The 27,540-nt window shown below is 40.6% G+C and overlaps 1 protein-coding gene across 4 annotated transcripts in view; it reads left to right on the top strand.

Annotated features, from left to right (window-relative positions):
* LOC126520601 (uncharacterized) overlaps positions 1-27,540 on the top strand; it is a 51,766-nt gene that overhangs the window by 452 nt on the left and 23,774 nt on the right. For 2 of the 4 annotated variants that reach the window (XM_055065648.1, XM_055065651.2), the window contains exons 3-10: positions 24-206; positions 325-423; positions 10,491-10,594; positions 10,692-10,770; positions 10,840-12,759; positions 13,393-13,466; positions 14,437-14,632; positions 16,400-16,683. In XM_055065648.1, coding sequence (XP_054921623.1) covers positions 24-206; positions 325-423; positions 10,491-10,594; positions 10,692-10,770; positions 10,840-12,759; positions 13,393-13,466; positions 14,437-14,632; positions 16,400-16,516 — 2,772 coding nt within the window. In that variant the 3' untranslated portion in view covers positions 16,517-16,683. Of the gene's footprint in view, positions 1-23; positions 207-324; positions 424-10,490; positions 10,595-10,691; positions 10,771-10,839; positions 12,760-13,392; positions 13,467-14,436; positions 14,633-16,399; positions 16,684-19,012; positions 20,314-27,540 lie in introns of those variants that run through there. The other 2 variants (XM_055065649.2, XM_055065650.2) reach the window with 2 other exon arrangements.

Raw genomic sequence — 27,540 nt, 5'->3', positions numbered from 1 at the left:
TGTTCCTTTTCTTTGCCTTTCAGCACCTTGAGAGTAAAGAGACGAGGAGCGGCGTGAATGTATGCATATTCCCTTGCAACAATCCAATCGAACACGTCATTGCAGAATGTTATAGACACGTCAAACATGGCCGGCGTTTATCAACAGAAAATTCGCGCTCAGCTCGGAGTGAAGAATTAAGCTTGTCCACGTGCGAAAATCTCTTGGTAGGTTCCGCCCTCGCATGTCACTTGTCCACACTGGGACACTACTCGCAGGATGAACATGTGCCAAAGTATGCTTCTTTTCTCTTTCTTTCTTTCTTTCTTTCTTTCTTTCTTTCAGAGCCAGGTAGCGAAAAAAATAGAGGAGCTGCAAAACGAGATGAAACTTTATCAGTCTCATAACGAACACCTTAAGAATCTGCAACAGCAGTACCACCAGGTGAGCATCATTAAGTGAGTCAGTACTCTTGTAGCAAATTTAATGCGGTTATTGGATATAGAATTGTCTTACAGGCAGGTTTGTCATAAGCATGCGTGCCAACTGAAAACAAATTTCATCTTTCAGACACCCTCGGTGAGGTAATGGGATGTGAAAGCAATGTAATATTCTACCTCGTTACTGCATGAAGTAAATGGTGATAGTTTCTCTGTGGACATATTGAAAATTATTGCAGTTAATAGGTAATGTTGGCACAGGTCACATGTGTTTTATCATACTTTGCTCAGCATTTTCAATTGTAGAACTTTTAATGAAAAGATAGCATGGCCTGGGGAGGGATCCGAGGTGGCCGTATTCTTTAACCTCATATTATTTGTTTCATAGTTTACATGCATGGCTTCCTTGAAATAATTCTTCTGGCGTGTTTTATTGTTAAATGAATCAGTGACCTAACAGGATAACCTTAAGACAGTAAAGTGGCTACGTAGTCTAAGCAACAAATGTCTTTTTCTGCAAGCCAATCGATACCCAGTTGTTGGATAAAAGAAGTCAGTTTGCCAATTTAACATTGTGGCCATGGAAAATTATACTTGTGAGAGATTGAGAGATTTTATACGCAAGATTGCAAAGGCGCAGAGTTATAAAAAAGTGCAAGTCAGACATTTTGTTTCTGTAAGAAAATCTGCACTTTTATCTGTGATACAATGTGCAGCTGTGTGAGCAGTAAACTGTCACTCTTATTAATTTGTTTCCTCTGTTAATTAAACGGTCTGTGAAAGTGCAGGACTTTCCTTACATTTATATCAAGGAAAGAAGTATTGCTTAAAGCTTAAAACATTGAATAACTTGAACTCAATGAGCAAATAGTGAACATTACGAGTTATGCTAGAGGTGCTATCAGTGATGCTTGTGCAGTTGTGCCCTTGACACTCAGAGAAGTGTAAGAAAGCCCACATCTTAGTAGTGGATGAGCTCTAGAATATAGTGCTGGAAAGGAGCTATGGAACAGTGCAAAAATGCATGCATCAGAGGCATGCCAATGGGCATACTGCTTTGTAAGCAAGCTTCTATAGAACGCAACAGTTTGTATATTGTACCCTCTTTTAATCTGTTTGACACCCATATGATCATGGCAGATTCAGCTGTACTGAAAGAATGGCGCTTTATAATGTAGCCTCAAGACCAAAAGTTTCGAGGTCGTGGTGTCATAAAAAATTTTAAATATCTTGTGGCACAGCCATGCCTAGGCTACGTGGAATTGTCAGTGCATTTCATTGGCCAAACACACAGTTGTGGGCTATACTGCTTCACTTCTAAAAAAAAATGTTACAATTTTCACAATCTCTCTGGTTTCGACTTTTACTTACAACTGCACACTTTTGAGCTACTCGGTGCAAACTGATAAACATGTAATAGATGTACAAAAGAAACACCAAAGGGACTGCGACATGACAAGTGTGAACTCACAATTGGCTTTATTGGACGTTGATGTGAAAGTTGAGCAGGGAGTACAATGTGCAGAAACAACATGAAAAAAAACAAAAACATGAGGCTGTTGTCTGGGTTCAAAGAAGCTGTTCAAATGACAGTATTTGCCACTTCATAAACTAAGTAATGCTGTAATGTCACCGAGGTTGCAAAGCAATTGATGGTCTAACATAGGTTAAGGTCGCTGTCCAAGTGCATTGGTTCCTGACAACTGCTTTTCTTCAATGATATGTTTCACATATCCCAAAGCTCTTATAAGCTTGAGTGGTCTTTCAGCTTATAGGTTTGAGTGGCTGTATATTCAAACCCTCCAATAACATATGGATGCGCAAAGATACATTTTGTACATTTAGTTCATTGTAGGTTAGTCAGATCATAGGTTAGTGAGGTCTAGGATTCACCTCAATTTGAAGAGAGAAAGAGTAAAATTGGTCAGGAAGAAACAGGCCAGCCTAGATGCAGTAAGGGTAAAAGTTGATTAATTCAGGCTGGTACTTTACAAACAAATATGCAGCCTTAGAACAGAGAGATGAAGATTACAGAGAGGTAATAAATGAAACCGTAACTAGGCTGGCTTCAGAAGCAGCGATTGAAATGGGAGGTAAGGCACCAAGGCAAGCAGTAGGCAAGCTCTCCCAAGTAACAAAGGACCTGATAAAGAAACAACAAAGAATGAAAGTGTCCAACTCAAGAGCTAAGATAGAATTCGCGGAACTGTCAAAACTGATCAACAAGCAGAAAATAAGGGATATTCGAAAATATAATGTAAGAAAAACTGAGGAAGCAGTAAAAAAATTATGCGTGGCTCTGCTCTCGCAGACACCAGAGACTAGTGGAGCTGGGGAAAGACCAGTAAAATAGTGTCAAACCACACACGAGTGCCGGCAACGCTTCCCTACGGTGTCTGCCAAAGGCATCTACTACGGCATCCGTGATTTGCATGACCAACAGTGTAGTAGACGCCGCGGTTGCCTCCACTCTGTACGGAGTGGCGAGCGAGGAGATTGAGGCACCCAAGCAGCCACCGGAGAAGAAAGCCCCTCCTCCCTCGCCTGACCCCCCTGCCTCACGCGCCACAGGAGAGGGCACGCATCCGCGCCGCGTTTCTCGCTTGTGTGTGCGACACTCCTTCTCCCCTGCTAGGCTCCACCCACCCTTGCCGCATCGCTTTGCTGCGCGATGATATCTTTATGCTCTGCTTTCACTCTCTCTCAGCTCTCTCTCCCCCAGCTCGGCAAAGCTGCAGACGCGATGAGAAGCCCAGCGAAGTTCTAACAGCTCCACTGTAAAATGGATGCAGCATTAAATCAGTCAGAAGGAAGCTTGGCATAGGACAAACCAAGATGTGCACACTGAAAGATAAGCAGGGTAATGTCATCAGCAACCTCGAAGGTATAGTAAAGCAGTGACAGAATTTTATACTGACCTATCCAGTACCCAGAGTAGCCACGATACCTCCATTCGAAATAGCAATGAACAGGTTGCAGAGACTTTCTATAACTAGCGATGTGGCTAGAAAGGCCTTGCAAGATATGAAAAGGGGAAAAGTGGCAGGAGAAGATGGAATAACAGTCGATTTAATCGAAGATGAAGGAGACATAATGCTTGAAAAACTGGCGGCCCTCTATACGAACTGTCTATCAACATGAAAGGTCCCAGAGAATTGGAAGAATGCCAAAATTATACTAATCCACAAAAAGGGAGACGTCAAAGAATTTAAAAATTATAGGCCCATTAGCCTGCTCCCATTGTTATATAAAATATTCACCAAGATAAATTGCAATAGAATAAGGGCAACACTGGACTTGAGCCAACCAAGGGAACAGGCTGGTTTTAGAAAGGGATACTCTACAATGGACCACATTCATGTCATTAATCAGGTAATAGAAAAATTCGCAGAGTACAATCAGCCTCTTTATATAGCTTTCATAGATTACGAAAAGGCATTTGATTCAGTAGAGATACCAGCAGTCATAGAGGCATTACGTAATCAAGGAGTACAGACTGCCTACATAAATATATTGTAAAATATCTACAGAGATTCCACAGCCACCTTAATTCTGCACGAGCAAAGTAGGAAGATACATATAAAAAAAGGGGTCAGACAAGGAGACACAATCGCTCCAATGCTATTCACTGCATGCTTGGAAGAAGCATTCAAGCTATTAAACTGGGAAGACTTAGGAGTAAGGATTGACGGTGAATACCTCAGCAACCTTCAGTTTGCCGATGACATTGTTCTATTCAGCAATACTGCAGATGAGTTACAACAAATGATTGAGGACCTTAACAAAGAGAGTGCAAGAGTGGGGTTGAAAATTAATATGCAGAAGACATAGATAATGATGAATAGCCAGGCAAGGGAACAAAAGTTCAGGATCACCAGTCACCGTCTAGACCATCAAGATGGCCAGTTGGTTGGGATTCATAGTAAGGTTCGTTACAGTGCTGCAGTGCTGTAACGAACGTCACAGCGTTACAACGTTACAGCGTTCAAGGTGTGTTTCGGAGTGTGTAGATGCCATTGCTAGGACAGGAAAAGGGAGGGGCCGCAAGGACGTGCTTAGGCCCTTAGTTGACTTTCTGTGTGAAAAGAATTTACATGTGTTTGTAGCAGACAAAGAAGGGCACTTCATTGTCATGAATTATGATGTGTAATCACAAAAGTCTGATGATGCAATTCGGAAAAATTTAAAAGGTGTAAAGGTTAAGTTTGTGAAAGTCTAGCGGCAAGCACTAATTCTGTTGGAAGGAATGAATCTACAACATTTAGCGGCCACTGTAAAGAAAGCAAAAATTCTGGAACTACAGGTTTTCTTTACTGTGAAATCGCACAAGGATGACATGCTGTTCCGGGCCATAGTCTTGGAAAGGGACAACTGGCAGTTAAGCGTGTCACGATTTCTATAGAGGAATCTTGTGAGCTTAACAATAGTTAATCCTTTCAGGATAGCCAATTTGGATAATGTGTGCAAGTACTACCTGGAAGACAGTTCGTTAACATTCGGTGCGCTTTCAGCGTAGATGTGGAAAACTTATATTACTCCCTTCCACATGCCCAGGTTATGAAATGTGTTAAAGACTGCATAGTGTGTGACAATGATGAAGCAGCCTTCATCAGTGGTTGCGATATCTCAGTAGAAGCCTTTCTTGAACTTCTTTCCTTTTATTTGAGATCTACCTTTGTTTCATGGAGAGGGGGTGTGTATATACAAAAATAGGGGGTATGCATTGGCTCGTGTGTAGCTCCTATCATTAGTGACATATTTCTAAATTATGTTGATAGGCAACTAGAGAGCCACCTTGCTAAGCTTTCCAATAGGGTTTTTCGCTGTGTTGATGATTTCGTTATATTTTTTACCAGTGACATTCACGCCGAAGGTGTTAATGAAATTTTAACATTATTCAGGCAGCACGACATGGGCCTTAATTTTACTTTCAAAGTCCCTAAGGGCCATCAACTGCAGTTTCTAGCCCCAGATTAATCTGTGGTAAAAATCATGTGTGCTGGAAATATGATCCCAGGTCGGTTACGCCCATTTTTAACTACAAATCTGGTCATTCTAAAGTAGTGAAGCGGGCTATAGTGAAGACTATCCTAAATGCTGCATTAAAGAAGTCATGTTTTCATATGTCAAAGGCTGCTTTTTTTGATCAGGTAAATCATTTACTGGATGCTGGTTACGCCGAAGCGATTATTTCATCTGTGAGTGAAAGTATGGTTCGCAGCGTCAAGAGCATAAATGACCAAGGTATGAAAACTAAATTAGAAGAAAAAAGAAAAACGCAGTAGTACCGTATGTGCACAAGTTAGTGCATGGGCTTAAGAACGTTGCTTCAAGGTACAGCATTGATGTCCGTTTTTCTGCGAAACATAAGATAGGTCGCATATGACCGTTTGTTCATAATTTGCTGAAGGATAAGCAAGTGAAGGGAAAATGCACTGTCAAATATGTGAACAGGTACATCACTTGTGCTAAGCAGGTTGTGTATGCCATTCCATTGTGGTAGAGAGTACGTGGGACAAATGAAACGATGTTTGAATGTTTCACTTATGGAGCGTGAGCTATCTCTTCAAGGGTTTGCACCACTTCATCTCTTGGAGCATTGCAAGTCGTGTGGTTGTCTCCCTGAATCTAAAAAAACTAGTGTCATTTTTAAACACGCGAGCCAATTGACAAGGGCAATCGGCAAGGCTTACTAAAGATTAGGGACAAAGAATGTATCAGCGAACCGTCTATCACTCTTCATGACGAGGAACTCCGTTACCTATGTCAATTTTGATTATGCGTCAGTTTGTTATAGTTGCCTCAATGCATCTCTGTGTCTCGTGCATGTCATGGTTATCAACGGGCACCTATATATACGTTAGACATATCTTCAATAAAATATCAGTTGAGAGTGAGCGTCATGTCGTCATTTTATACCTTCTTTTGTCCTTGTCTTGTGTTGCGCTGTAACGAACCTTACTAGGAGCCTCTAGAGTCTGCCACAGAGTATGTATACCTAGGTCAATAAATCACAGGGAACCCTGATTATGAGGAGAAAATTCATAGAAGAATAAAAATAGGTTGGAGCGCATACAACAGACACTGTCAGCCGCTGACTGGAAGCTTACTATTATCATTGAAAAGAAAGGTGTACAACAAGCGCATTTTACCGGTGCTGACATATGGGGCAGAAACTTGAACACTGACAAAGAAGCTTGAGAACAAGTTAAAGACCATGCAAAGAGCAATAGAACGAAGAATGTTAGGCATAATGTTAAGGGGGAGAAAGAAGGAGTGGTTTGGATCAGAGAGCAAATGACTGATATTCTAATTGACATTAAGAGAAAAAAAATGAAGCTGGGCAGGCCATACAATGCATAGGTTAGATAACCGGTAGACCATTAGGGTTACAGAATGGGTGTCAAGAGAAGGGAAGCGCAGTTGAGGACAGCAGAAGACTAGGTGGGGCAATGAAATTAGGAAATATGCAGGCCCTAGTTGGAATCAGTTGGCGCAGGACAGAGGTAATTGGAGATTGCAGGAGGAGGCCCTCATCCTGCAGTGGGCATAAAATATGCTGACGATAGTGATGACTAGGGCGAATCAAACACAGGTACAAAAAGCACTCTGTCCAGTACTCACAGGTTCACCCCAATGCAAAACAAAAAATGCTTTCTGCAAATTTTGGTAGTGAAGTCAGGCACTCCAAGTTCAGTAGACCTTGTATCGAATTTAACATTCATGTGTGGACCAGCTTACATCAACTGTACAAAGTGCTATGGAATAATGCATACAAAAATGCTGTAGAAGTAATAGGAAATCCCCTGACTGGTTTTTGCACGAGCTGAAATATTATTGTGCAGGAAGCAATGGTTCCATAAACTTTGTAAGGAAACGAACGATGAATATTGGTACCAAAGTTTCGCTATTTGCCAAACAGCGGTCAAATGGATATTATGTCACGATGCAGTGTGTTACCATCAAAATCTCGAAGTTAACTTCAAAACTGACCCTGATTGTTTCTGGCGCCATGCAAGGTTGCAAGGAAAAGATAAAGTAAGTTTAACTGGTTTTAAAATGCTGGTATGATGTGCTTTCAGCCAGAAGATATCAGCAATCTGTCCGCTGAGCACTTTGGCTCCTGTTTTTCTTCATCATTAGCCCCAATAGATGACGCCATGCTGGCAGACGGTTCAGACTCTTTATCTTTTTCGTCACTGAGCTCAAGGTTTGCTGTTGCATCAGAAAGCTGAAATTTTCGGCAGAGTGTGATGGGATTTCTAACTTTATAATTAAAGGATGCGCAGAAATCTTTGTTTTTATTTTGACTTGCATGTTTAATCTTTCTTTACGAAGTGGGTTTTTTCAGTCGGAATGGAAAAAAACAGTTGTAGTCCCTGTGTTTAAGGCTGGCGATCCTTGTGACGTGAAAAACTTCCAGCCTGTTTCTCTGTTTTCAGGGTTTTCAAAGATTTTTGAAATGGTAATACATGAACAATTGTACACATATTTAAGGGCAAGATTTCTCCTCTTCAATATGGGTTAGTGCAAGGCAGATCAGTAGAAACCAACAGAAACACTTTTCTCGGTTACACCGCACCGCCCATATTTAACTGCAGTCAAGTGGATACAGTGTACCTTCATAGTAAAATATACAGCGCACACAATTGACAAGGACGCAGTGAAGGGGGACACACGAGTGCTTACTCACAACTATTTTATTTTCGGAAAGACGCAGAACATATATGTACACCCCAGCTATCAGCGCTGAGCATGTGCAACAAGAGTGGTCAGTAAAACAGAAACAGATTAAGAAGGTTCAACCAGTATTTAAAAAAGCAAATTCATTTTCAGTGATTGCAACCGATGGTTGGCCTATGCATTTTTCAGCGCACTTTTTGATATGAAATGCTACTGTGATTTCACGTGTCTATTTTTATCTGAAAACAAAATGTCAGTGTCAAAAAATACCGGATCACAATGACATAGATTACAGTAGTTCGACAAATGCGAATAGTTTTCTTTACCGAGAGAATGTTCATGTTCTTTTAGACGGGTGTTTATGCACCGACCGGTTTGTCCTATGTACGTGTTGCCGATAGGTTAACAGAAGGCGGTACACAACACCTATTCTGCATTTTGGGAATTCTTGATCTTCTTTTAGACCGCAGCTGCATTTTTTTACCCTATTGCCAAACTTATTGGAAATAGCTTGGCACAGTTTTTTCACCTTGTTAGGAGCGCTGAAAACCACTTCAACGCCATACCGGCTGGCAACATTCTTTAGCCCATGGGCCACTTCAGGGCCACTTTTGTTTTTGTGTTTGTTAATCATTTGCTCTGTTCTGAAATTGAGTCCCAAGCTTTGATGTTTGCTGCTGATTTAAAATTGTTTAGAAGAATAGGGTGCTTAAATGACTGCTATAAATTGCAGAAGGCCTTGCCTTTATTCATCAGTGGTGTGTTACTACAAGACTTGAAGTTAATGTGAAGAAAATGAGTGTGCTGTCATTTCCAGAAAGCATGTGCAGAGAAATTTTAATTACACTTTGTCGGGTGATAGTAGTAATCATGTGGTTGATGTCTGTGACCTTGGGGTTCATGTAACTTCAAGGCCTGGTTTTTGCATTCAAGTATCCTGTATTGTGAGTCATGCCATGAGGCATTTAGGTTTTATATCTAGAGTTATAAAGAAGTTTTGGTGTCCCGAATGTTTCAAAACATTGTTCTGTGCACTAGTCAGACCGTGATTAGAGTTTGCTTCTACTGTGTGGAATTCTATCAGTACCCATCAAAGTAACTTAATAGATGTCATCCACCATTGATTTTTTTCGCACTTATACTACGACAGATATATTCGTCGGCACCGATACTATGACTACTCAAGCCTGTTAGTGGACTTAAGTATGCTTTCTTTGTGTGACAGGAGACTCATGCGTGATGTAAAGTTCTTGCGACGAGGGATGTGTGGGCTGATTGATTGTCATGTGTTACTAGCATTGTTGCAGTTTCGGGTTCCATCACTGAAAACCAGCAGGTATTTTGATGTGTTTTACCCTAATCTTTCTCTAACTTGCCCCATGACATGGCTGCAGCAGGTGTACATGTTCGATGCCAATTCATCTGACATGGATATTAACACGATAGCGTTAAGGGCCCAGTGTCACAGAAAATCCGGCATCGGCGTCCAGCGTCCCATGTCCAACATCTCGAGAATAATTATTCCTACTATGCATACCCGACCATGCATACCCAACCACGCAGGCACTCCATGTAGTGCAAAGAAGTTACTGAACTAATTTAATTTCTCAAAGTAAAATGCGTCAGAAACATTGTACAGTATGACTTAAAGCAACCTACAGAAAATATAGCATCGAATTGTAATTTGAATATATGAGCAAACATCATTCTGTTACATTGAAACTCAAACACAAACCTTTTTTAACGTGATAGTGTTTTCCAGCTGCGGTCTGTCTTAGTAGGAGCAGCCCTCGGTTGCTTGCACACCATTAAAAAAAGAACCACAAAGCATGCCTTCGTGTATAGCGTTTGCTGCCAGCGTTTCCCAGTAAACATTATGGTTACATAAACTGCATTTACAGGGAAGTAATTGAGTGTCTGTGCTATGTTGTCACACAGGATGCTTGACGTAATTAAGTTCAGCAAGCACATCTTCTCAAGTTTCTTATACAATCTCATGCCTTGTATATTTGCTTTAGCCTACAATATTGCTGGAAATCCTGTTCTGTTTTCATGTTTTATTTTTGTTCATGCTCTTGTATTTGCTAGTGACCTGTTGCCAAGGCTTTACAGCTGTTGGCAGCCACTGAAATAAACAATAATATGCCCCTGCATTGATATTAGCAGTTCTGTGTGCCATATGATGTTTCTTATTATTTGCTGTTATTCAGTTATATTGTGAAGGAACCATTGTCAACTGATGCAGTAAAACTAAGAAAACAGCACATAGAATTCACAATTATTGATAATAATGCACTGGCATGTTGCTACTATTAGCATTTCTAGATCTGTAGAAAAACTGTGATAGCTTCTCCCCCTCACCTTGTATTTGTTTTAACATCGGTACAGATGTTGAGCAAGCTCCAGAAAGACAAAGACGACTTTGAGGCACATAAGGAAAAAGAAACAAACAAGCTCAAAAGTGAGCTTGAAGAAGAAAAGCGAAAAATTAGGTGAGCTTTTCTTGCATGTTTGTGATCACTCGTGACATGATAGAGCAGCAATAACTTGCTTGAGCAATACCAAAGGAATTTCTTCCCTCATGTCCAGGACACAGAGGCGAAGGCAAAACCTCAGCACAGTCACTAAGGCAGAAATGAAATCCTCTGCTTCAGCTGCTAAAGATAAGGTACACCTTTAAAAGCAAGCTTTCATAAATGTGACTCTGTATGCAATCAAGTTGTGTCTTGATTTTCAGAATGTGAATAAGGAAGCACAGAGCCAGATCCAACGAAAAGTCAATCTACTGGCGAGTGAGAATGGGCGCCTGAAAGACAAGCTCCAAGTTGCAGACCAGGAGAAAGATTCCTTGAAAGCTATGGTGAAAGAACTGGAGGAGCAAAGAATCGCTCTTCTTGAAAAGCTTGAAAAAATGTATGAGTTAAAGCGATATCCAAGCCTAAATGAGCTGGCACTGTCACCGGCATCACACTTTGTCATGCCTATGCTTATACCTGCACCTAGTTCTCCTTTTCAGTCTGATGGGGCACAGTTGGCATTGGAAAGTGCACACGGAGATAGCTTATGCATGGAGGCCAAGAACTGCAAGGAAACTGCATTTGACTTTGGTAGCACACTGAACCTGAGTGGCAAACCTGCAAAATCAAGAGAACAGACATCCGAGCCATCGGTTGTCATTTCTGCTACTGCTGTCACCCGCCTCTCCCTTGACAGCACAGTAGCAACCAGTTCTTTAGGGGTTTGCAACAAGGAAAATTACACCCCTGCATTGCGCAGAAACGATAGCCTTCAGAAAGAAAAGCTTGCCCACAGCCAGTCCTCCAAAACAGTAAGATTTGCTGCAGACATACAGACAAGTCAAAGTGATAGCAGTGTATTGGACAGCATTGGCAGAACTACTGTGGTGGGCTTGCAAGGTGAACATGTACAAAGTGCCTCAGATGAGTCTGCAGGGCAAAGAATGGGAGAGCTATGCATAAGTTACAGAGAAATCAGTTCAGACCAGAAGCTATGTGAAGTACCTTTGACAGAAATGCCCGTAAAAAATGACAACCTTTTAGATCGTATCTCAAAGGTGACAAAAGTTGGATTGATCATGAAGGAAGTACTGACCAGCACATCATTCAAAAGGCCCTCAGCTGATGTTCTCCACTGGAATGGAGCATCTCAGATGAGTCTGCACTCTGATAAGTCTAGTTCAGTAAATATTACCACTGAAGATAGTAAAAAAAATGCTAATCAAGGTCTGCGTCTGGTTTCCAGTTTGGTCAGGGAATGTGAAGTTGCAAGAACAGAGTGTAATGAAGGATCTGAAAGTGACAGATGCACAAGTGCTGACATTCAGGCCACAAGGTGCGACCAAACAGACTTGGAATCCTGCCATGGGTCTGAGCAAAGCCAGTCATGCCGTAATGAGGAGCAAATTGCTGAAGGAACTGAAAAGACATATTGGAAACTAGTTAAAGAATTGCAACACAATGAACACCCTAGCAGTGATATCAATGTCTCAAAAAATGGGGATCACTCAGATTGGGAGTCTTATGAAGAACCCGAGCAGGGCCCACTTGTATGCGGTGCTCAGTGTGCAAAGGACACAGAATGTTCAGAGGTTAAAAGTGCTGAACCTGGTAACGAATGTGCAAGTGACATCAGTGAAGGGGGTACTCGTCATGGAAGCCCAAATGCAGAGGAAGCCGGAAACAGCCTCCGTGAGAGTCTCCAGGAGCTAGGAGGCCACTGCTCCTTGCAGGCTCCAAAGGCAATGTCGCAGTGTTTTCTCCAGGACTGCCAAGCATCTCATTCGGCTAATCGTTGGAAAAGGCCAGCTGATTTAGCCGTGGTGTCGCACCTTTGCGCAGACAGGAAGGTTAGCTCGCTTATCAAGAAATATTCTCAAGTATGCACTTCGAGTGAAGACACTAGTGCCTTGCCCAAGACCACGAGAGCACGCAAATCTCAGTCTGCACAAATTCAGTCATCTAGCCTTATGCGAGACCACAGCCTTGATAAGCACAACAGCCGCACATGGGCACTAGATTCCAATGGTCACAAGATGTTACTCACTGTTGTGTCCAAGGAGATAGACCCGTTTACTCAGGTCATTATCTACAAGTTTCAGAATGGAGACCAAAAAGATCTGCATCCTGATGGGAAAGTGGTAAGAACCTTGAAAGCTTGTGCATTATGTAACATTTGTTTGCATGTAGTTAGCAAAAATGTGTCTCATGCAGATTTGTCCAAACATCAAAGTTATGATAATTTTGAAGCTTCATTGGGAGCTGCCATCATTTCTCAGTCTTGAGCTGCACTCATAATGCTCGTAAAATGAGCAGTGTAAGCAGATCCTGTACACATTGTTGTGTGGTGCACTCAACTTAGCACGCACAGAAAAATAATTACTTGCAGCCTGCTTTATTTCACTTCAATGTAAACACTATCAAAAACAAGAGCAAAATGTTAAAACATATATCCTTAAAAGTGAGATGCTAATGTCAACACTGATGTTGAAAGTTGGTACTGTGGATAGCTGTGCAATGTGGAATTCGTGCTATGATCACTGGCTTGCTCTACAGATAAAATATGCCATGTTGTGACAAACCCTTAACTAAGACAGGCCTCTGTTGTGAAACTTATGCTTCAGTTGCTACCAACTGCCAGCTCTGCACCCCAAAATTAAATTGGCCTCTTCAGTCATTACCCTTTTATTTTATAATATTACAGTGCACCATAATGACTATGAATCGGTGAGTGCAATGCAGCTGATGCTCATTGCTTTGTTTTTCTTGTTTAGGTCTATCACTATGCAAAGAGTCAAACTGTTCACACAGTTTACCCTTGTGGCCAGAAAGAAATCAAATTTGTCAAGTAAGTCTAGGTGCATTATTTAGCATCATGTTTCTCTCTTCCCAGAAGGGAATCGAACAGCGCTTCAGACAGGATAAAATAAAGACAATAGACACATCGCTGACTAACAACAAGTGTTTTTTGCGATTGAATGGTAATATATAGGAATGAGGATCAGTGCAGAAAATAAAAAGACAATCACCTCAAGCCACCATTGTCAGCAGCCAGTTACACCTTCGATAGATATCTTGGTTCACTGCTGTGCACAGATATAGAAGGCACGCTGATACAAGAATCATTGCGTTGGTATATCTGAAAAGCTTCGCTTATCTCTTGGGCACGTTGCTGTTTATAGCATTCTAAAAATGGGCACTTTTCAAGAATTGTTTTACAAACACATTTTTACAATGTTCAGCCAAATGGCTGTCAGTAGGTCACTTCATATTTGTGACCTGCATAACAACTACATCATACTGTTCTGAAAAAGCAGGCTCATTGCTGCACTTCATTTTTTCTTCTTTGAATGATATCCGCGCCTGATTACACACTAAGTTGCACCATAAATGTAATTCTTAGATTATAGGAGCCCATAGTTCTTCCATTGAAGATGTTCAAACAAAACCTGAAAATCTGAGATGTCCCGCCATATTGAAATGTATCATTACACAAACGTTCTTACACAAGAAATTCTTTAATTTGCCCCTTTTGTTGGACAAATATATGGGTGAAAGTTGGTAAGCAAATTTAAATTATAGTAACTGAGGCCTGAAAATGTTTATTGAACAACATTTAGAGTTCTAAAGTTGCCAAGAAATGAAACCAAAACTGGCTTTTGGAATACTTATAGTAAATTATTTAGAATGCTCCAAGGCTTGCCAGTATTTTTTAACCCCAAGAAAATCAAGTTGAAAATGTCTTGTCAGCATCACATTATGACTGATTTGTATGAGCCCGGACTCAATATAACATGCAGCACTTTTCGTTGAACCAGTGGTCAAGTCGAAACACACAGTGGGGATGGAAATGTTGAGGTGACGTACCCAGATGGCACGGTTCGTCGAATTTTCTCTACCGGGGAAGAAGAACAGAAGACACCAGATGGCATCGTGGCTCGGAGACTTAGAGATGGCACAGAAACTATTGACTACCCAAATGGCCAGAAGGAGGTTCGCAGTGAACTGTACAGGGTAATGATAACTTTTCCTGAGTGACCTTGCATGCTTAAGTAGATGTTACGACTGCAGTTGACTTCAGTTAATTCAATCCGGACGGGACCGGCAAAACTGATCGAATTACCCGGCGGGTCGAATTAAAAGGCAGAAAAAACGCCGAAGCACGCCGTTACTTCACTTAGCAAAATGTGCCTTTAAAGGTGGCTTCGCCGCAATACAACCGTGTTGTGCGGTGAAGAATACAACACGGGGACGGTGTCGTTGATACTGGACATAGCACGTATTCCTTAATTTACACACGCACATGCGCCGTCTCTGGTCATAGTACGATCATCGAGACGCCTATTAAGTTTACTGGCAAGCCTTCATAGTTTTATATAGACCCCCGCTCATTTGTTGGCTTCAAACGTCCTCTCGACTTTCGGCGGTTTTTCCCCATCTTACCGCCTTAATTCCTTTTCGCTAGCTTTCCAGAAACCCAGCTGGTTTTTCTCCTCTTGTTACACGGCGCATGCGCGCCCCGTTAACGGCCTCATATACAAGGCACGCATGGCGGGCGAAACAAGGGCTCAAATCGCCGTAGCAACAGCAGAAACAGCTCTGAGTAGCCTCCAGTTTGTTTATTAGGCTTCTAGGTACTCTTACAGTGACCGGAGACAGCGCGTGCGCACCTGTACGCGTACTATATGTCCCGTGACGGTGGCCCCTTTCAATTCTTGATAAGCTTCACTGCAATAACTTGCATATGTTTGACCGCGTAACATGGCTGTATTGCGGCGAAGTTGACCAGTCAAGTACAAATTATTTGGCAAAGGCCAATTTTGAGATCGAAATAAATGAATTTTGGGCCTACATTAATGTGCGGGCGCCGGCCGGGACCTTCGGTCGGGATCGACTTAACCAAAAAATTGAATAAGCCAGAGTCAAATTAACGGAAGTCTACTCTGTTATCCAAAAATCACTCCCAAACACTTTGCTAAAGTGTACCCACACTTTTGAGGCTTTCTGCATATAGCTTACTAATGTGTTTCTTTTTTTTAGTCTTATGCCAATTTGTTTCATGCTTTCAAGGAAACAAGAGACAGTTGCAACAAGGCTGGCTGATTCTATTCGTTTGATGCTAGCAAGTGATCATTAAATATAATCTGTTGCAACAAACACTACTTACTTTATCAGTGCTCTTCATCATGGGCAGCCTTTAGCGCAGATGCTCACCCACCAGGGTAGCCTAGAGACTGGAATTTCGCTGCTGAACTTGTGGGTTCAGTCCCGGCCACAGCGGGCACATTTCGACGGGGGCAAAATACAGAAATGTACTTAGATTTAGGTGCATGTTAAAGAACCCCAGATGGTCAAAAGTAATACAGAGCCTGCACTACGGTGTGCCTCATAATCAGATTGTGGTTTTGGCACATAAAACCCCAGAATATAATTTAGTTTAATTTAGTTCAGGTGATAGTTCAGATGGCAAAGCTCTCTGATAAAAATGAAGTGACAATGGTTAGTCACTGAATGAAATTGAAATATGAAATATTGGAGGCATGTAGCTTATATTTCAATGTGCTTACAGGTGGGCATTGTGCAATCAACTTGTTAGTTTGACCATGAGAGGAATGGTGTGGAATATTTGTTTTAATTATACAGTCCAAGTCGAAAGAAATGTTAAAAGCGTGATTGCTTATAAAGCTTTTGACCACGGTCCCATTACAAGGTTAAATTAATGAAACGCGACTATTACACAAGATTAAGTGTTTATACCAGTGATGTCAATCTTTGTTCCAGAGTCGATACTACCCAAATGGCACTGTCAAGACAGTTTACGTTGATGGGAAGCAAGTTACCAGGTATCCCAATGGACGAGTTAGAGTCAAAGAAGCTGACGGCACCGTCAGAGGCTAATAGAAATGAGTTGGTACTCTCCTTCTTCCTTACCACACTATTTTTCCACATATTGCCTGCTGTATTGCCAGGACATTGCCTCTTGAAGGTTTTAGTGATATTTATTACATGCACGGTCCTATAATATTTCCAAAACCAATAAATACGGTGTAAACGTAGCAATATAATATGAAATCCAGTACTTTTTATCCTCTAGAGGAAGCTTTAACTTAGGGCCTCCTGTCTAATTACATGGAAAAAAAGAAATTGTTTTTCTCGGCAACTACTGCACCAAATTTGATTGTTTTTTGCCTGGAAAAGAAATAGTTAAAATCTAGTGACTGTTGGTTGCGAATTTTTTTATTTAGGTTGTGAATGTTTTAATAAAAATTGGCAGAAATCACTGATTCTCAGAAAACGAAACTATAAAGTCTGCAACTCTAACACAGCAATGAGAAAGGATATCACAATTCTGTAAATTGCACCTAATAGTACATCTAAAGCAGACAAAGTTTATATATTGTCATGTAGTAGTGATGAGGAAAAGCACAGCTGCAAAACTGTGAATAACTTGACTAACGTTTGAATGGGCAAACCTGCGCCCACCAAAGCAAGTTACACTGAAAGCACCACGATAGTGGTGAACATAGTCGGCAGTTGTCAGAATCTGATCAGCGGATCAAGCGCGTTGGCTTTTATATATTACTCGTCGAGGGTTCTAGTGTAATCGCTGGTGGCCGCATGGTTTCCAGAAACTACTACACAATTCGTGTTGCTCATACAATCTGATTATACGAAGTTCAGCAAGGACATACAGAACAGATAGAATGAACAATAGCATTCACCCAAGTTTAAAATCATGCAGGTGCGTCTTAGGCTGAGTGATAACGTTCAATCCTTTGAAGGTTAATGCCGTAAATATATAGCACTGTGAAAAAGTCCAAAATGGTTGATGCTGTATATTTGTGGTGCCGTCTGTACGCTTAAAACGCGCGCCAATTTCCTAACTTGTTCTTTTCTGGCATGTGCTGGCTCTATGAGAGAATACAGGGAACATTTTTCTCGCACCTCCCTTTCTCGGTTTTCGTTGTACGCTTTGTTTTAGAGCTAGTTTGCTCCGGCGCACCTATATACTACAGGGCGGGCGGGCGGCGGTTTTGGTTTTGTTTGGGTTTCGGCTTCTTGCACTCGCAAAACTGATGGCTGTCTCATTATTAATCCCTCAAAGGGCGACCGCCTGTTTCTCGCTCGTTTAGTGCTCACAGGGGTGAGCTTAGGAAGTATGCCGCCGTGCATGGGTTTCCTTTTGTTTTCTTCTTTTGTAGACTCATGAAAACTAATTGCCTCTCGTTGGCGATAAGATGAAGATTAGCGGAAGTTTGTCACACATTTTGCTTTTTTGACGGGCGCACAACCACAGTTTTCTTGAGTGCGCTCACCTATGTAGTTCGATTAGCTATGGGCGTAAATATTAGTGTAAGAACAAGAACATTTGACACTTGCGAAATATTCTCTTGTGCGCATTTTCTAAGCCTTATGTGTATAAAAATGCCCCAAGTTTTTAATTCTTATAAGTTTATTTCCTTTTTTTATTGTTGTTATAGGTGAACAAACAGTACATATGTACCAACGCAAAATATTTTTTTCTCACTTTACAGTCACCCTAGAAAAATTACGGTAAATTTTTTTTGAAATAGGTCCCTCAGAAGAATTGGAATCTGCAATAAAAAAAAAAACCGACCCTGGGAGCTCACATATGGCAAAAAAAAAATGACCCTCAAAGGGTTAACATTTGTTAGTCGGGGAACAGCGGTCACCGGAGAAAGATAAAAAAGCACACCTGTCAACATTGTACATTGCTCTCCAATAGACCATTAATTCGTGAGTGGAACCTTTGCAAAACCCTTGTAGCTAATTTAACAAATTCATGCAAAATATAAATTGACATATCAAATTTGTTTGCTTTGGAAGCTGTAACATATGTAATTTACAGAACTGCGATATCTGATCTAGGTGCAGAACTGCAAATTTGTAAACTTCATGCTTCTATGTTTTTCAAGCTTGCCAACTTTGGAAATTCCTTTCAAAATATCAGTCACTAAATCGAAATTTCGCTTCCAACAGTCACTATAATTTACCTTTCTCTCTCAGATGCAACAGATTTCATTAAATTCGGCCAAGTGGTTATCTCAGAAAATTGTTTCTGCGTTTCACGTGTATTTGAATAGGCACCATCGGAGTTGGGCTCGAGCTAAAGCTCCCTCTTAAGTGGGGATGTGACTTTCGAATCAGCTTCTTTATTTCTTCATGGACTTTGATGAAAATTGGCAGAGGTAGCGGTAATGTTTCTGTGATGTCACCATAGAGGTTTCAAATTTTATCTCACCAACTTCTTTATCTACAAATTCTTTTCCCGTATGGGCTTGTAAAGCTTACAAAATGTAACAGAAGACTCATTCAAAGCGCTGTGCATTCCAATATGAATGGTTGATGGCACACCATTCTTTGAATTTTTAGAGTGCAGCTTTTAGGTGCCCGTTCCTGCGGCGAGCGTCGGCGTCCTACCTCGTAAACGAACAAACGACCGCAGCGGGAGATGAAAAAGTGGTGAGAGCGAAGACAGTGCGAAGAAAAGATGTGTAGTGCCGCTCACGAGGGGCTTTGCAGCGACGATGGCTATGAGATGGCACCAGAGTAGCGCACGTCATCTGTATAGAAACAAAGTACCAAATGAATGGAGATTGTCTGCGGTGGCTGCAGTGAATGACATCCACATGTCGCCCATGTGGTTCGTCTCGCGATCTCCCGAATAGCAAGGCAGTTGCGCCACACTTCGTTCCATTTGCAACATGCCGCACGAGACAGATTGTCTGCACCAGCCAATATATCGCAAAATGAAATTACATTTAGAGCTGCACTCAAATTTCACATTAGAGAGTACGATAATCATCTCTTAATTTTTTTATATACATGATTTTTTTAGTTCTTATTTTTTATGAGGTGGTGACTGTACAACAGGCATCTAGACTGTGAGCAACTAGTTCAATCACTAATTCAGAAAAAGTCACACTGGAAAAGAATGAATGTCACGCCTTGAATTGCGCTTCAAAGAACATAATAAAAAAGCGGAATTGAAATATACCTAGCAGGTTGCGAAGAAATCGACGGGACAAGCTGAGCAGGAGCCAAAAAAAAAAAAAAGAGAGTTTTGAGAAAGTGCCTTTCAAAGTTGTACCTTAGATTTTAAGTTATCAAAAGGTACCAGAGCTGTAGTCATTGATGTGCCGTCAAATGCTGGACTTCTGGAGTGTTCTGCTTTTAGTCTAAAGGGCCTTGCCTGCCTTTCTAGAGTGCAGCTTTTAGGCGCCCATTGCTGCATTAGGCATCTGAGCAACCGAGCCAATGAGCACAGCAAAGGATGAAAAAGTAAATGCGTAGCACAGCAGGCGATGAAAGCAAATGGCGACAGCGAAGAGAGCACAATGAGGAAAGCGGAGGAGGAGGGTGCAGCGAAACCATAAGGCAGTGGAGGAGGTTATGGTGAAAGTGCGAGAAATGTAGTGCCAAGCAAGACAGGCTCCGCAGTGGCGACTACTGCAAGATGGTGCCAGAGTAGGGTGCTGTCGTCGGCTCATCAATAACACCATCGATAAGGCATGCGACGAGTGTGTCCACCGATGCCATATATGGAAACAAAGCGTTGCATGAGCGAAGGTCTGTCTGCAGTGGCTGCTGTGAATCGCTCTCACACATCACTCACACGCTGCCTCTCACGATCTTCCGATTAGCGAGGCAGTCGCATCAACCATGCTCTTCACAGCATTCTCTTCCTAATATAAACTGTGTACCTATATAATCATAGTACAAAATATTGACATGCATACCTCTTTTAGTACAGAGCTTCGCTGTAATTTCGCATTTTTCCCTGAGACATCCTTTTCTGCTGCTCAATGAAGAGCATGCTGGCCAGGTTTCAGACCAAATGTTGCACAATATCCCACAAAAGCACAGTGGGTCCCAGAATTATGTTTGCATACTGCCTTGTTCACAGCTGTCTCTAGTGGAGCAGAGAGGCCTACCCATTAGCATCACTCACATAATGTCTGTCACATCAAATGGCACTTTTTTTTGGTAGCAATGACCAGATGGTTAAACAAAGGCTTTCAGCAGCATTTTGAATTTCGTTTTAGACAATGGCTGTGGAGCTAGCTGCACATTAGAAAGGCACTGGTACATGGACAGCAATGCAGCTGAAACTTGCATGCCTTGCAAGCCAGCACTTATGTTGAGGTTTACCCCGTGTTTTTCTGGCCTAATGTTTGCACCAGCTACCATATTTTTGGGAAGATTGTATTGTACAAACTGTTTTTCCTTTGAATCTTTTGAGTGTGTGGAGAGCTTACAGAATGCAGTGGAAGGTTTGTTGAATATTGTGAGCATAGCTAAATACCCAGACAACACACAGGCATCCTAAGGATGCATGATGGATGTCTCTGTAAGGATGTTGAAGAGATCCTAGGGATGTTCCTAAGATGTCTTACACTAATCAAGAAAACCTCCCAGGTGAAACACCGAAAGATGTTCCATGAAGGCCCCAGCCAGGTCTTTTTCGGACGTTATCTGGATGCGGGATGGAGGTTATATCCCAGGCTCAGGATGTAAAATAGATATTATTTGTCATGCTTGTTCTAGGCACATGGTGTCCTTTGCATGCAAATAAGTGGAGCAACCTTATAAAACTTGCACAGCTTTATTGCAACTTGTCATCGGGCTGCCTAAGTGAATGAATTTTGTAAACAATCAGACATCAGGCCCCTGAGAGAAGGAAACAAACAAATTGAAAAAAAAAAAGTTGAGAAGCAAAACCAAAGTACATTAAACAGGCACTGTTGGAAATTAGTTTCGAACAATGAAAGCTTCACATGATGAAATGTAGGCCAGCATGTCGGTGAACAAACTCTCTCTTATGTACAAAGCAATCTCTTATGTGCAAAAAATGCCAAGTGTTTTTTCTTTGACCAAGCAAAATTAAAAAGGAATCATCTTTGGCAGCTAACACAATTGTAGTAGTAGTGCTAGATTACTGAAAGCAGCGGGCATTACTTACATGGAAAATCTAAATGCATAATTGACAAATAAAGAAAAATTTGCTAATTACACTTGTAAGTCACATCACACGTTGCAATTTCCTAATTATAATCAGCGAGGTCACAAGGTATATCCACTTGGAATTAATTTTGAGGTTAACACTAGAACACATTGGCCTCCCGTTACTTTTGTACTTCAGTGCACAAAAAACACATTTTCTTAAGAAAGTGGAACAGTGCATTTTTACCTTAGGTTTTATAGTGCATATCTCAAAACCAGTGCCATCCTCACTATTTGCTCCTTGTAGGTATGCCTTGCACACTTGATGGCTACAATTTCCAAATTGCAGTATGTACCGTAAAGTAATTAGTTTAAGAGTTAGTAATCTTGCTAATTAATTGGCTATGCATTTCAATTTATTGGGTAAGTAATGTGCACCGCTTCGAACAACCCTGATCAAGGACTGCACACTATTTGCCACGGACAATTTTTACAAATTGTGTTCTGGAACAAGAAAACACACACCCTGTATAGTTATTCAGTTAAGTTAAGAAGCAAGATACTTAAGAAGAGAATAAAGAAGTCTGAGAGAGCATATGTACTACCAGTTTTTCACAATACGGCTATGGTGGCTCGATTTCAAGTGTCTTGCAATCCAGGAATTAAGAGAGAATTCAGCCTCTGTTTGACTGTGTTACATTACATTACATATCACACAAAACAGTGCATACTCATGAAGTTCAGGTTGTTTGCCGATTTTCAAGGTCACCATCAGCAATGCATCAAGAAAAGGGCACTTTAAGACCAAGAAAGGCCCTGGGGAGGTATCAGAAATTGGATGAATGAGAGTACATGAGAATCAGAATTGGTTTATTCATGACAGGAATGGGGATAGTTGCATAATAAGTATATGCAGAAGGAGGTCCCATAGTTAGAAACTGAAATGGGACCTCGTGTGCATGATGACAAGAATTAATAATACAAGCGAAGGCAACTTGTAAAATTTACAATAAAAAAACTTTTAGGCAACAAGGCATAAATGAACAGAAAAGCAGCAGTTGAATGCATTAAACAATAATAAGGCTTCAGATTTGTCAATAATAGGGAAAACTATAAAGGCAGCTTTTTAAAAAAAAAGTGAAAAAAAATGCTAGAGACAAATATAGAAACAAAGTTAACGTTAAAAATACAACACATACTACACTCAAAAAGGGAAGTCGGAGGAATCTAAAAGAAAGTGCTTAAGTTCTCTGAAATCTGTGAGCAGGGTAAAATGAAGTTCATATTGCCTGCAAATCTAGTATTGCTTATATTAATAAGGGATGTCTTTGGTATGATTGTTACTGGAATATTATTGTTTAATGCCCTAAAAATAAAAATGGCCAGGTTATATTTAGCAAGACCAGTCACATTCAAAATATTATGTGCATGTAATAATTGATTTGCACTAATGCTACGAGGTGAAAATGTTATTAGGCAAAAAGCTTGATTTTGAATGACTTGCGATGAAGTTAGGTGACTGTTATAAGTGTTTCCCCATGATTCAATGTTATAGTTAATATGAGGATGAACAAATGCATAATAAAGCGACATCAGAGTAGAAAATGAGAAATATCATCGTGCTTTGATTAGAATGCATATTCCATATGCCATTTTCTTTTTTACGTTAGCTATGTGAAGGTGAAATTTAAGATGGCGATCAAATGCCACACCTAAATAGGTGCAATGATCAACTGCAGTGATTAGGTGGTTGTTGATGGAAATGGATTGAAGGAGCTCAGGCAATTAAATGCCACACCTAAATAGGTGCAATGATCAACTGCAGTGATTAGGTGGTTGTTGATGGAAATGGATTGAAGGAGCTCAGGCAATTGCTGATGCAAGGCAAAGACTACAAAATTGGTCTTGTTATGGTTAATCTGCAGCTTATTAAGTTCACACCATGTGGAAATTTTCATGACATCTTCGTTTAGCTTACTTGTTCGCATTAATACACAATTGTTAGAATTAAATATAGTAGTGTCGTCAGCATACAGAATGCACTTCGATGAGGAGAGGCAACTTGGCGGATTATTAACATATATTACACCTATGTTAGTACGAGAAGGAAGGGGGCTAACCAAGGGGCCCAATTTTTTATTAATCATATCATGAGAAGCCAAAAAACACTGGCACCAAGGACAACATAGGGGAGATTACTTGTACTTACTTATTGAATTAAAGAAATGATAAATTAGTGGCAATGAAAGTGGATGAAAAAACGCAGGCGTCACAAGTACATGACGCCTATGTTACTATGTTAGTACATGCAACCTTTGTTAGTAGTAGCTTCTAGTAGTAGCTAGTACCCAGAAATGCTTACTTGTTTTCTATCTTGTAACTGGAGATTAGAAGTAGTGGCAGACCAGTTATTCCAAAGGCTTCAAGTTTAGTGCAAAGAGTTGTGTGATTTATTGTGTCAAAGGCCTTGGATAGGTCAACAAATATTGAGGCTGCAAATTTACTTTCATCAATCGCTTTCTTAAGATAATCAGTAAGTGATACACTAAGCGCTAGATTAGTTGAAAAGCCAGAACGAAAGCCAAACTGATAGGGGGAAAGGATACTAAATTTATCTAAATATTTTAGGCACTTTTCAATAAGTGTTTCAGTAACATTATTAAGAAAATGGAAGAATGCAAATGGGTGCATAATTCTGCATAAGCGTGCGGTCACCTTTTTTGAAAGCAGGAATGACTCGACCGTGTTTGAGATCACATGGGAAAACACCGGTTTTAAAAATCAGGTTAATGATAGCTGAAAGAATGTTAGCAGTATGTTATGCGATCATTTTAATATGGCAACCATTAATGTGGCTAGTGGCTTTAATATGGCAACCATTAACTAGTGGCTTTAAGCGTCCTAATTATTGAAATTACTTCATCAGGCGTTGTTGGAAAAAGGAAAAATGAACGAAGTAGGCGGTTGAAGGACACGTTACAGCATGAATCAGAATCAGAAGTGTTATTGAAGAAAGCATCACAAAGGCATATGCAATATCAAGCGGATTAAAGTATACCTTGCCATTGTGAATGATTCTCGAAATGACGTTCTGAGAGTTACAGTTTAAAAAGTAGCTAACTATTTGCCACTTTTTCCTAGTGTTATTGCCACATTCTATAATTTTTTTGTTTGTTATTGTACCTCTTCGCACTTCTCAGCTGAGCAGAAAGTGAGTTAGAAAATTTTTTGTAATGGGCAAGTAGTTCAGTATTGAAAGGTTGTTTCTTAGTTTTCTTATACAAAATTTTCACTAGACCACATTTGTTTCAGGAGGTTATTTGTAAGCCGTGGATATTGCGGCAATGCTACCTTTTTTCTGCCCTTAAGTTTATGTGAGTGGGAGTTAAAATGCAATGAAAGTGTCATCAGAAACTGTGAAAAAGCTTTTTGAGGATCACTAGATGATACAAGTTCCGACCAGTCAGTTTTAGTTAGGCTAGTAAGGAGCATTTGTTTGTCAAGTACATCTCTGCAGAATTAAGTGTTTGTTAAGGTTGAGTGATTATGCAAGTTTAGAACGATAAGGTAGTGATTTGGTATATCGGTCGTAGCAATGCAAGCATCCGATGGGTCTGTTAAGTTGGATAATGCGTGATAAATCAAGGTGCCATCAGCAATGTTAGGATAGCAAGTAGGAAAAATAATTAAACATTCATACCCAAAACTATGGGAGGTACTTGAATAACTAGAAGAATTAGATGAAGTGGTATCCAAGAGGTTAACGTTGATATCGCCCATGATTATAACATTAAAATTAGTGCACAATATATTTTACATAGCTTGATCAAGCACACTACAGAAGTCAGTAACTAAAGAAGAAGGTGAGCAATAAATGCAGCCACACATTAAGTTCTTGTCTATACAGAAGATGGGGGAATCAAATTCAACAAATGCTGATTCACAGTTAGAAATATTCAACTCTAAGTCATGCCGGCATTTGTATGGAATGTTAGATGAGACAAATATAGCTGCATCACTGTGATTACTCATCTCTCTGTGAGAATACTCAGAAGTGTATGAGTTAATGCTGAATAGGTCCTTGTCATCATTACTAACCCAGGTTTCAGACACACATATTATTTAAAAGGTGTTGTTAATTGTCGAAAACAGATGCTGAAAATCATCAAAATGCTTGCGGAGACTTCCAGCATTCAAGTAAATGATTGAATGTCAGTCATGCGACATGAACTTATCCAGTGCAGATGTTGACAAGTAAGAATCCATGGTGGATGGTAATGACATTTAAGGGTTAGAATGGAGGCAGGTAGTTGAAAACACAAAGGTCAGACTCATCAGCAATGCGACAAACACACCTCTCATTTGTCTTTCTAGCCTTAGTCTGACAATTATCCGTCCAGAAGTGCTTCCAGTTATCTTTTTTTAGCCCCAGTGCTTTGGAAAAGAATTCCTTATTTTGTGGTGTCAAGTGGTTGTTAACAAATACAGGGCAGTTGTCATATTTGCCGATGTCACTCAGGCAGAACCTTGCCTTTCATGCCTTGCAGATAAAAATTATTCTTTTTCATTCGAGAACAGAATCTAGCAATGAAGGTTTTTTTACCCTTATCTTTAGTGGAGACTCGATGAACGACATCGATATCAGAGGAAATCACGGAACATCCAATTTTCCTGCCAACTGTGTCCAATACAGCAACACAGTCCTCGCCCTCAATACAGGGGATACCCCTGATCTCGATGTTAATGCAAGAGTACTGCTCGAGCTCGGAGACCTTGCGGGAAAGTGAACAGTTTTCACTTTCCAGGGCTTTGTTTTCTACCACAAGTGAGGCCTTCTCAATGTGCATCTTGTCAACCAGATTATTCAGAAATTCTAAACTGGACTCAGGGCTGTCCACGTGTTTCTTTAGCTCCAGCATGTCAAAACCTCAGAGGTCTTTATGTTCACGATAATCTTGTCAACAATGCGATCAGTCATACGATCAGATTCATTAAGAAGTCTTGACTCTAGTTCATCAAGTCTCTTAGCGAGCTCAGCACAGGTGGGCATATCTAACAGCACTCAACCATAAAAAAACACTAAAAACTAAATGAAAGAACACAAGTAGCTTAAAAACGGTTTGTGGCAGCAGCGACAGTAACAGGATAACAAAGAAAACAACAGAAGCTGTCGTAACCAACCTGTACAAACAGAAAGGAATGCGTGAGCTAATGCACAAGCACAGCCAATGCTGCCAAGAACGGTCGACGGTAGATGAAGACGGCCTTTAAGTAGCGATGCCAGGACAAGCGAGCACCACCTGATGGTCTTCTGTGAAGATCTTGCTTGACAACATAGCCTCCTTGATGACACGTATGATTGACCCAGCGATATTCTGGTGGTCTTCTGAGAAGACCTTGCTTAACAAGATAGGCAAACAAGTTAACCTTAGCCTGCAGCTAAGGTAAACCTCCACCTAAAATGCAACACCTACAGTTACATCAAAAGCTGGACGTAACCAAACTGTAGGAAACCACACAATCGTAGCTGAATAAACAGCAGCCACTTCTTTCTTCTCCAATGCAGCTGCTCGCTCCGATGCATGACGAAACCACGGCATTACACATTTTTCTATTTCTTTGATAGTTGCGATTGCTTGAGACGACACCTGTGAGCACGGCTGCAAGTAAAAAAAAAAAAAAAAAAAGCAAACGAATTTGTGATAACTTCATCACAGGAACAAAAACAGCTTTAGTTATAAAGATACTAAGAAAAGTTCAAGGCAAGGCAAACCTTACAAATTACTAGACATGCAGCTTTGAGTTAGTAGAAAAGTTGTGAGCCATGTGGCCTTAATTTTGTTTGAACGATGAGGTTATTCAATTAGCAAACAAGACAAGTACCAATATAAACCACTCGAACTGACGTGTTGCACATTGTTAGGTATATGTGATTTATCTAAATGCTTGGGCAGTAT

This window comes from Dermacentor andersoni, chromosome 3, assembly GCF_023375885.2.
Source record: "Dermacentor andersoni chromosome 3, qqDerAnde1_hic_scaffold, whole genome shotgun sequence".
NCBI lineage: Eukaryota > Metazoa > Arthropoda > Arachnida > Ixodida > Ixodidae > Dermacentor > Dermacentor andersoni.
Note: the sequence above shows the minus strand (reverse complement) of the source record. Positions and strands in the feature narration are given on the sequence as shown.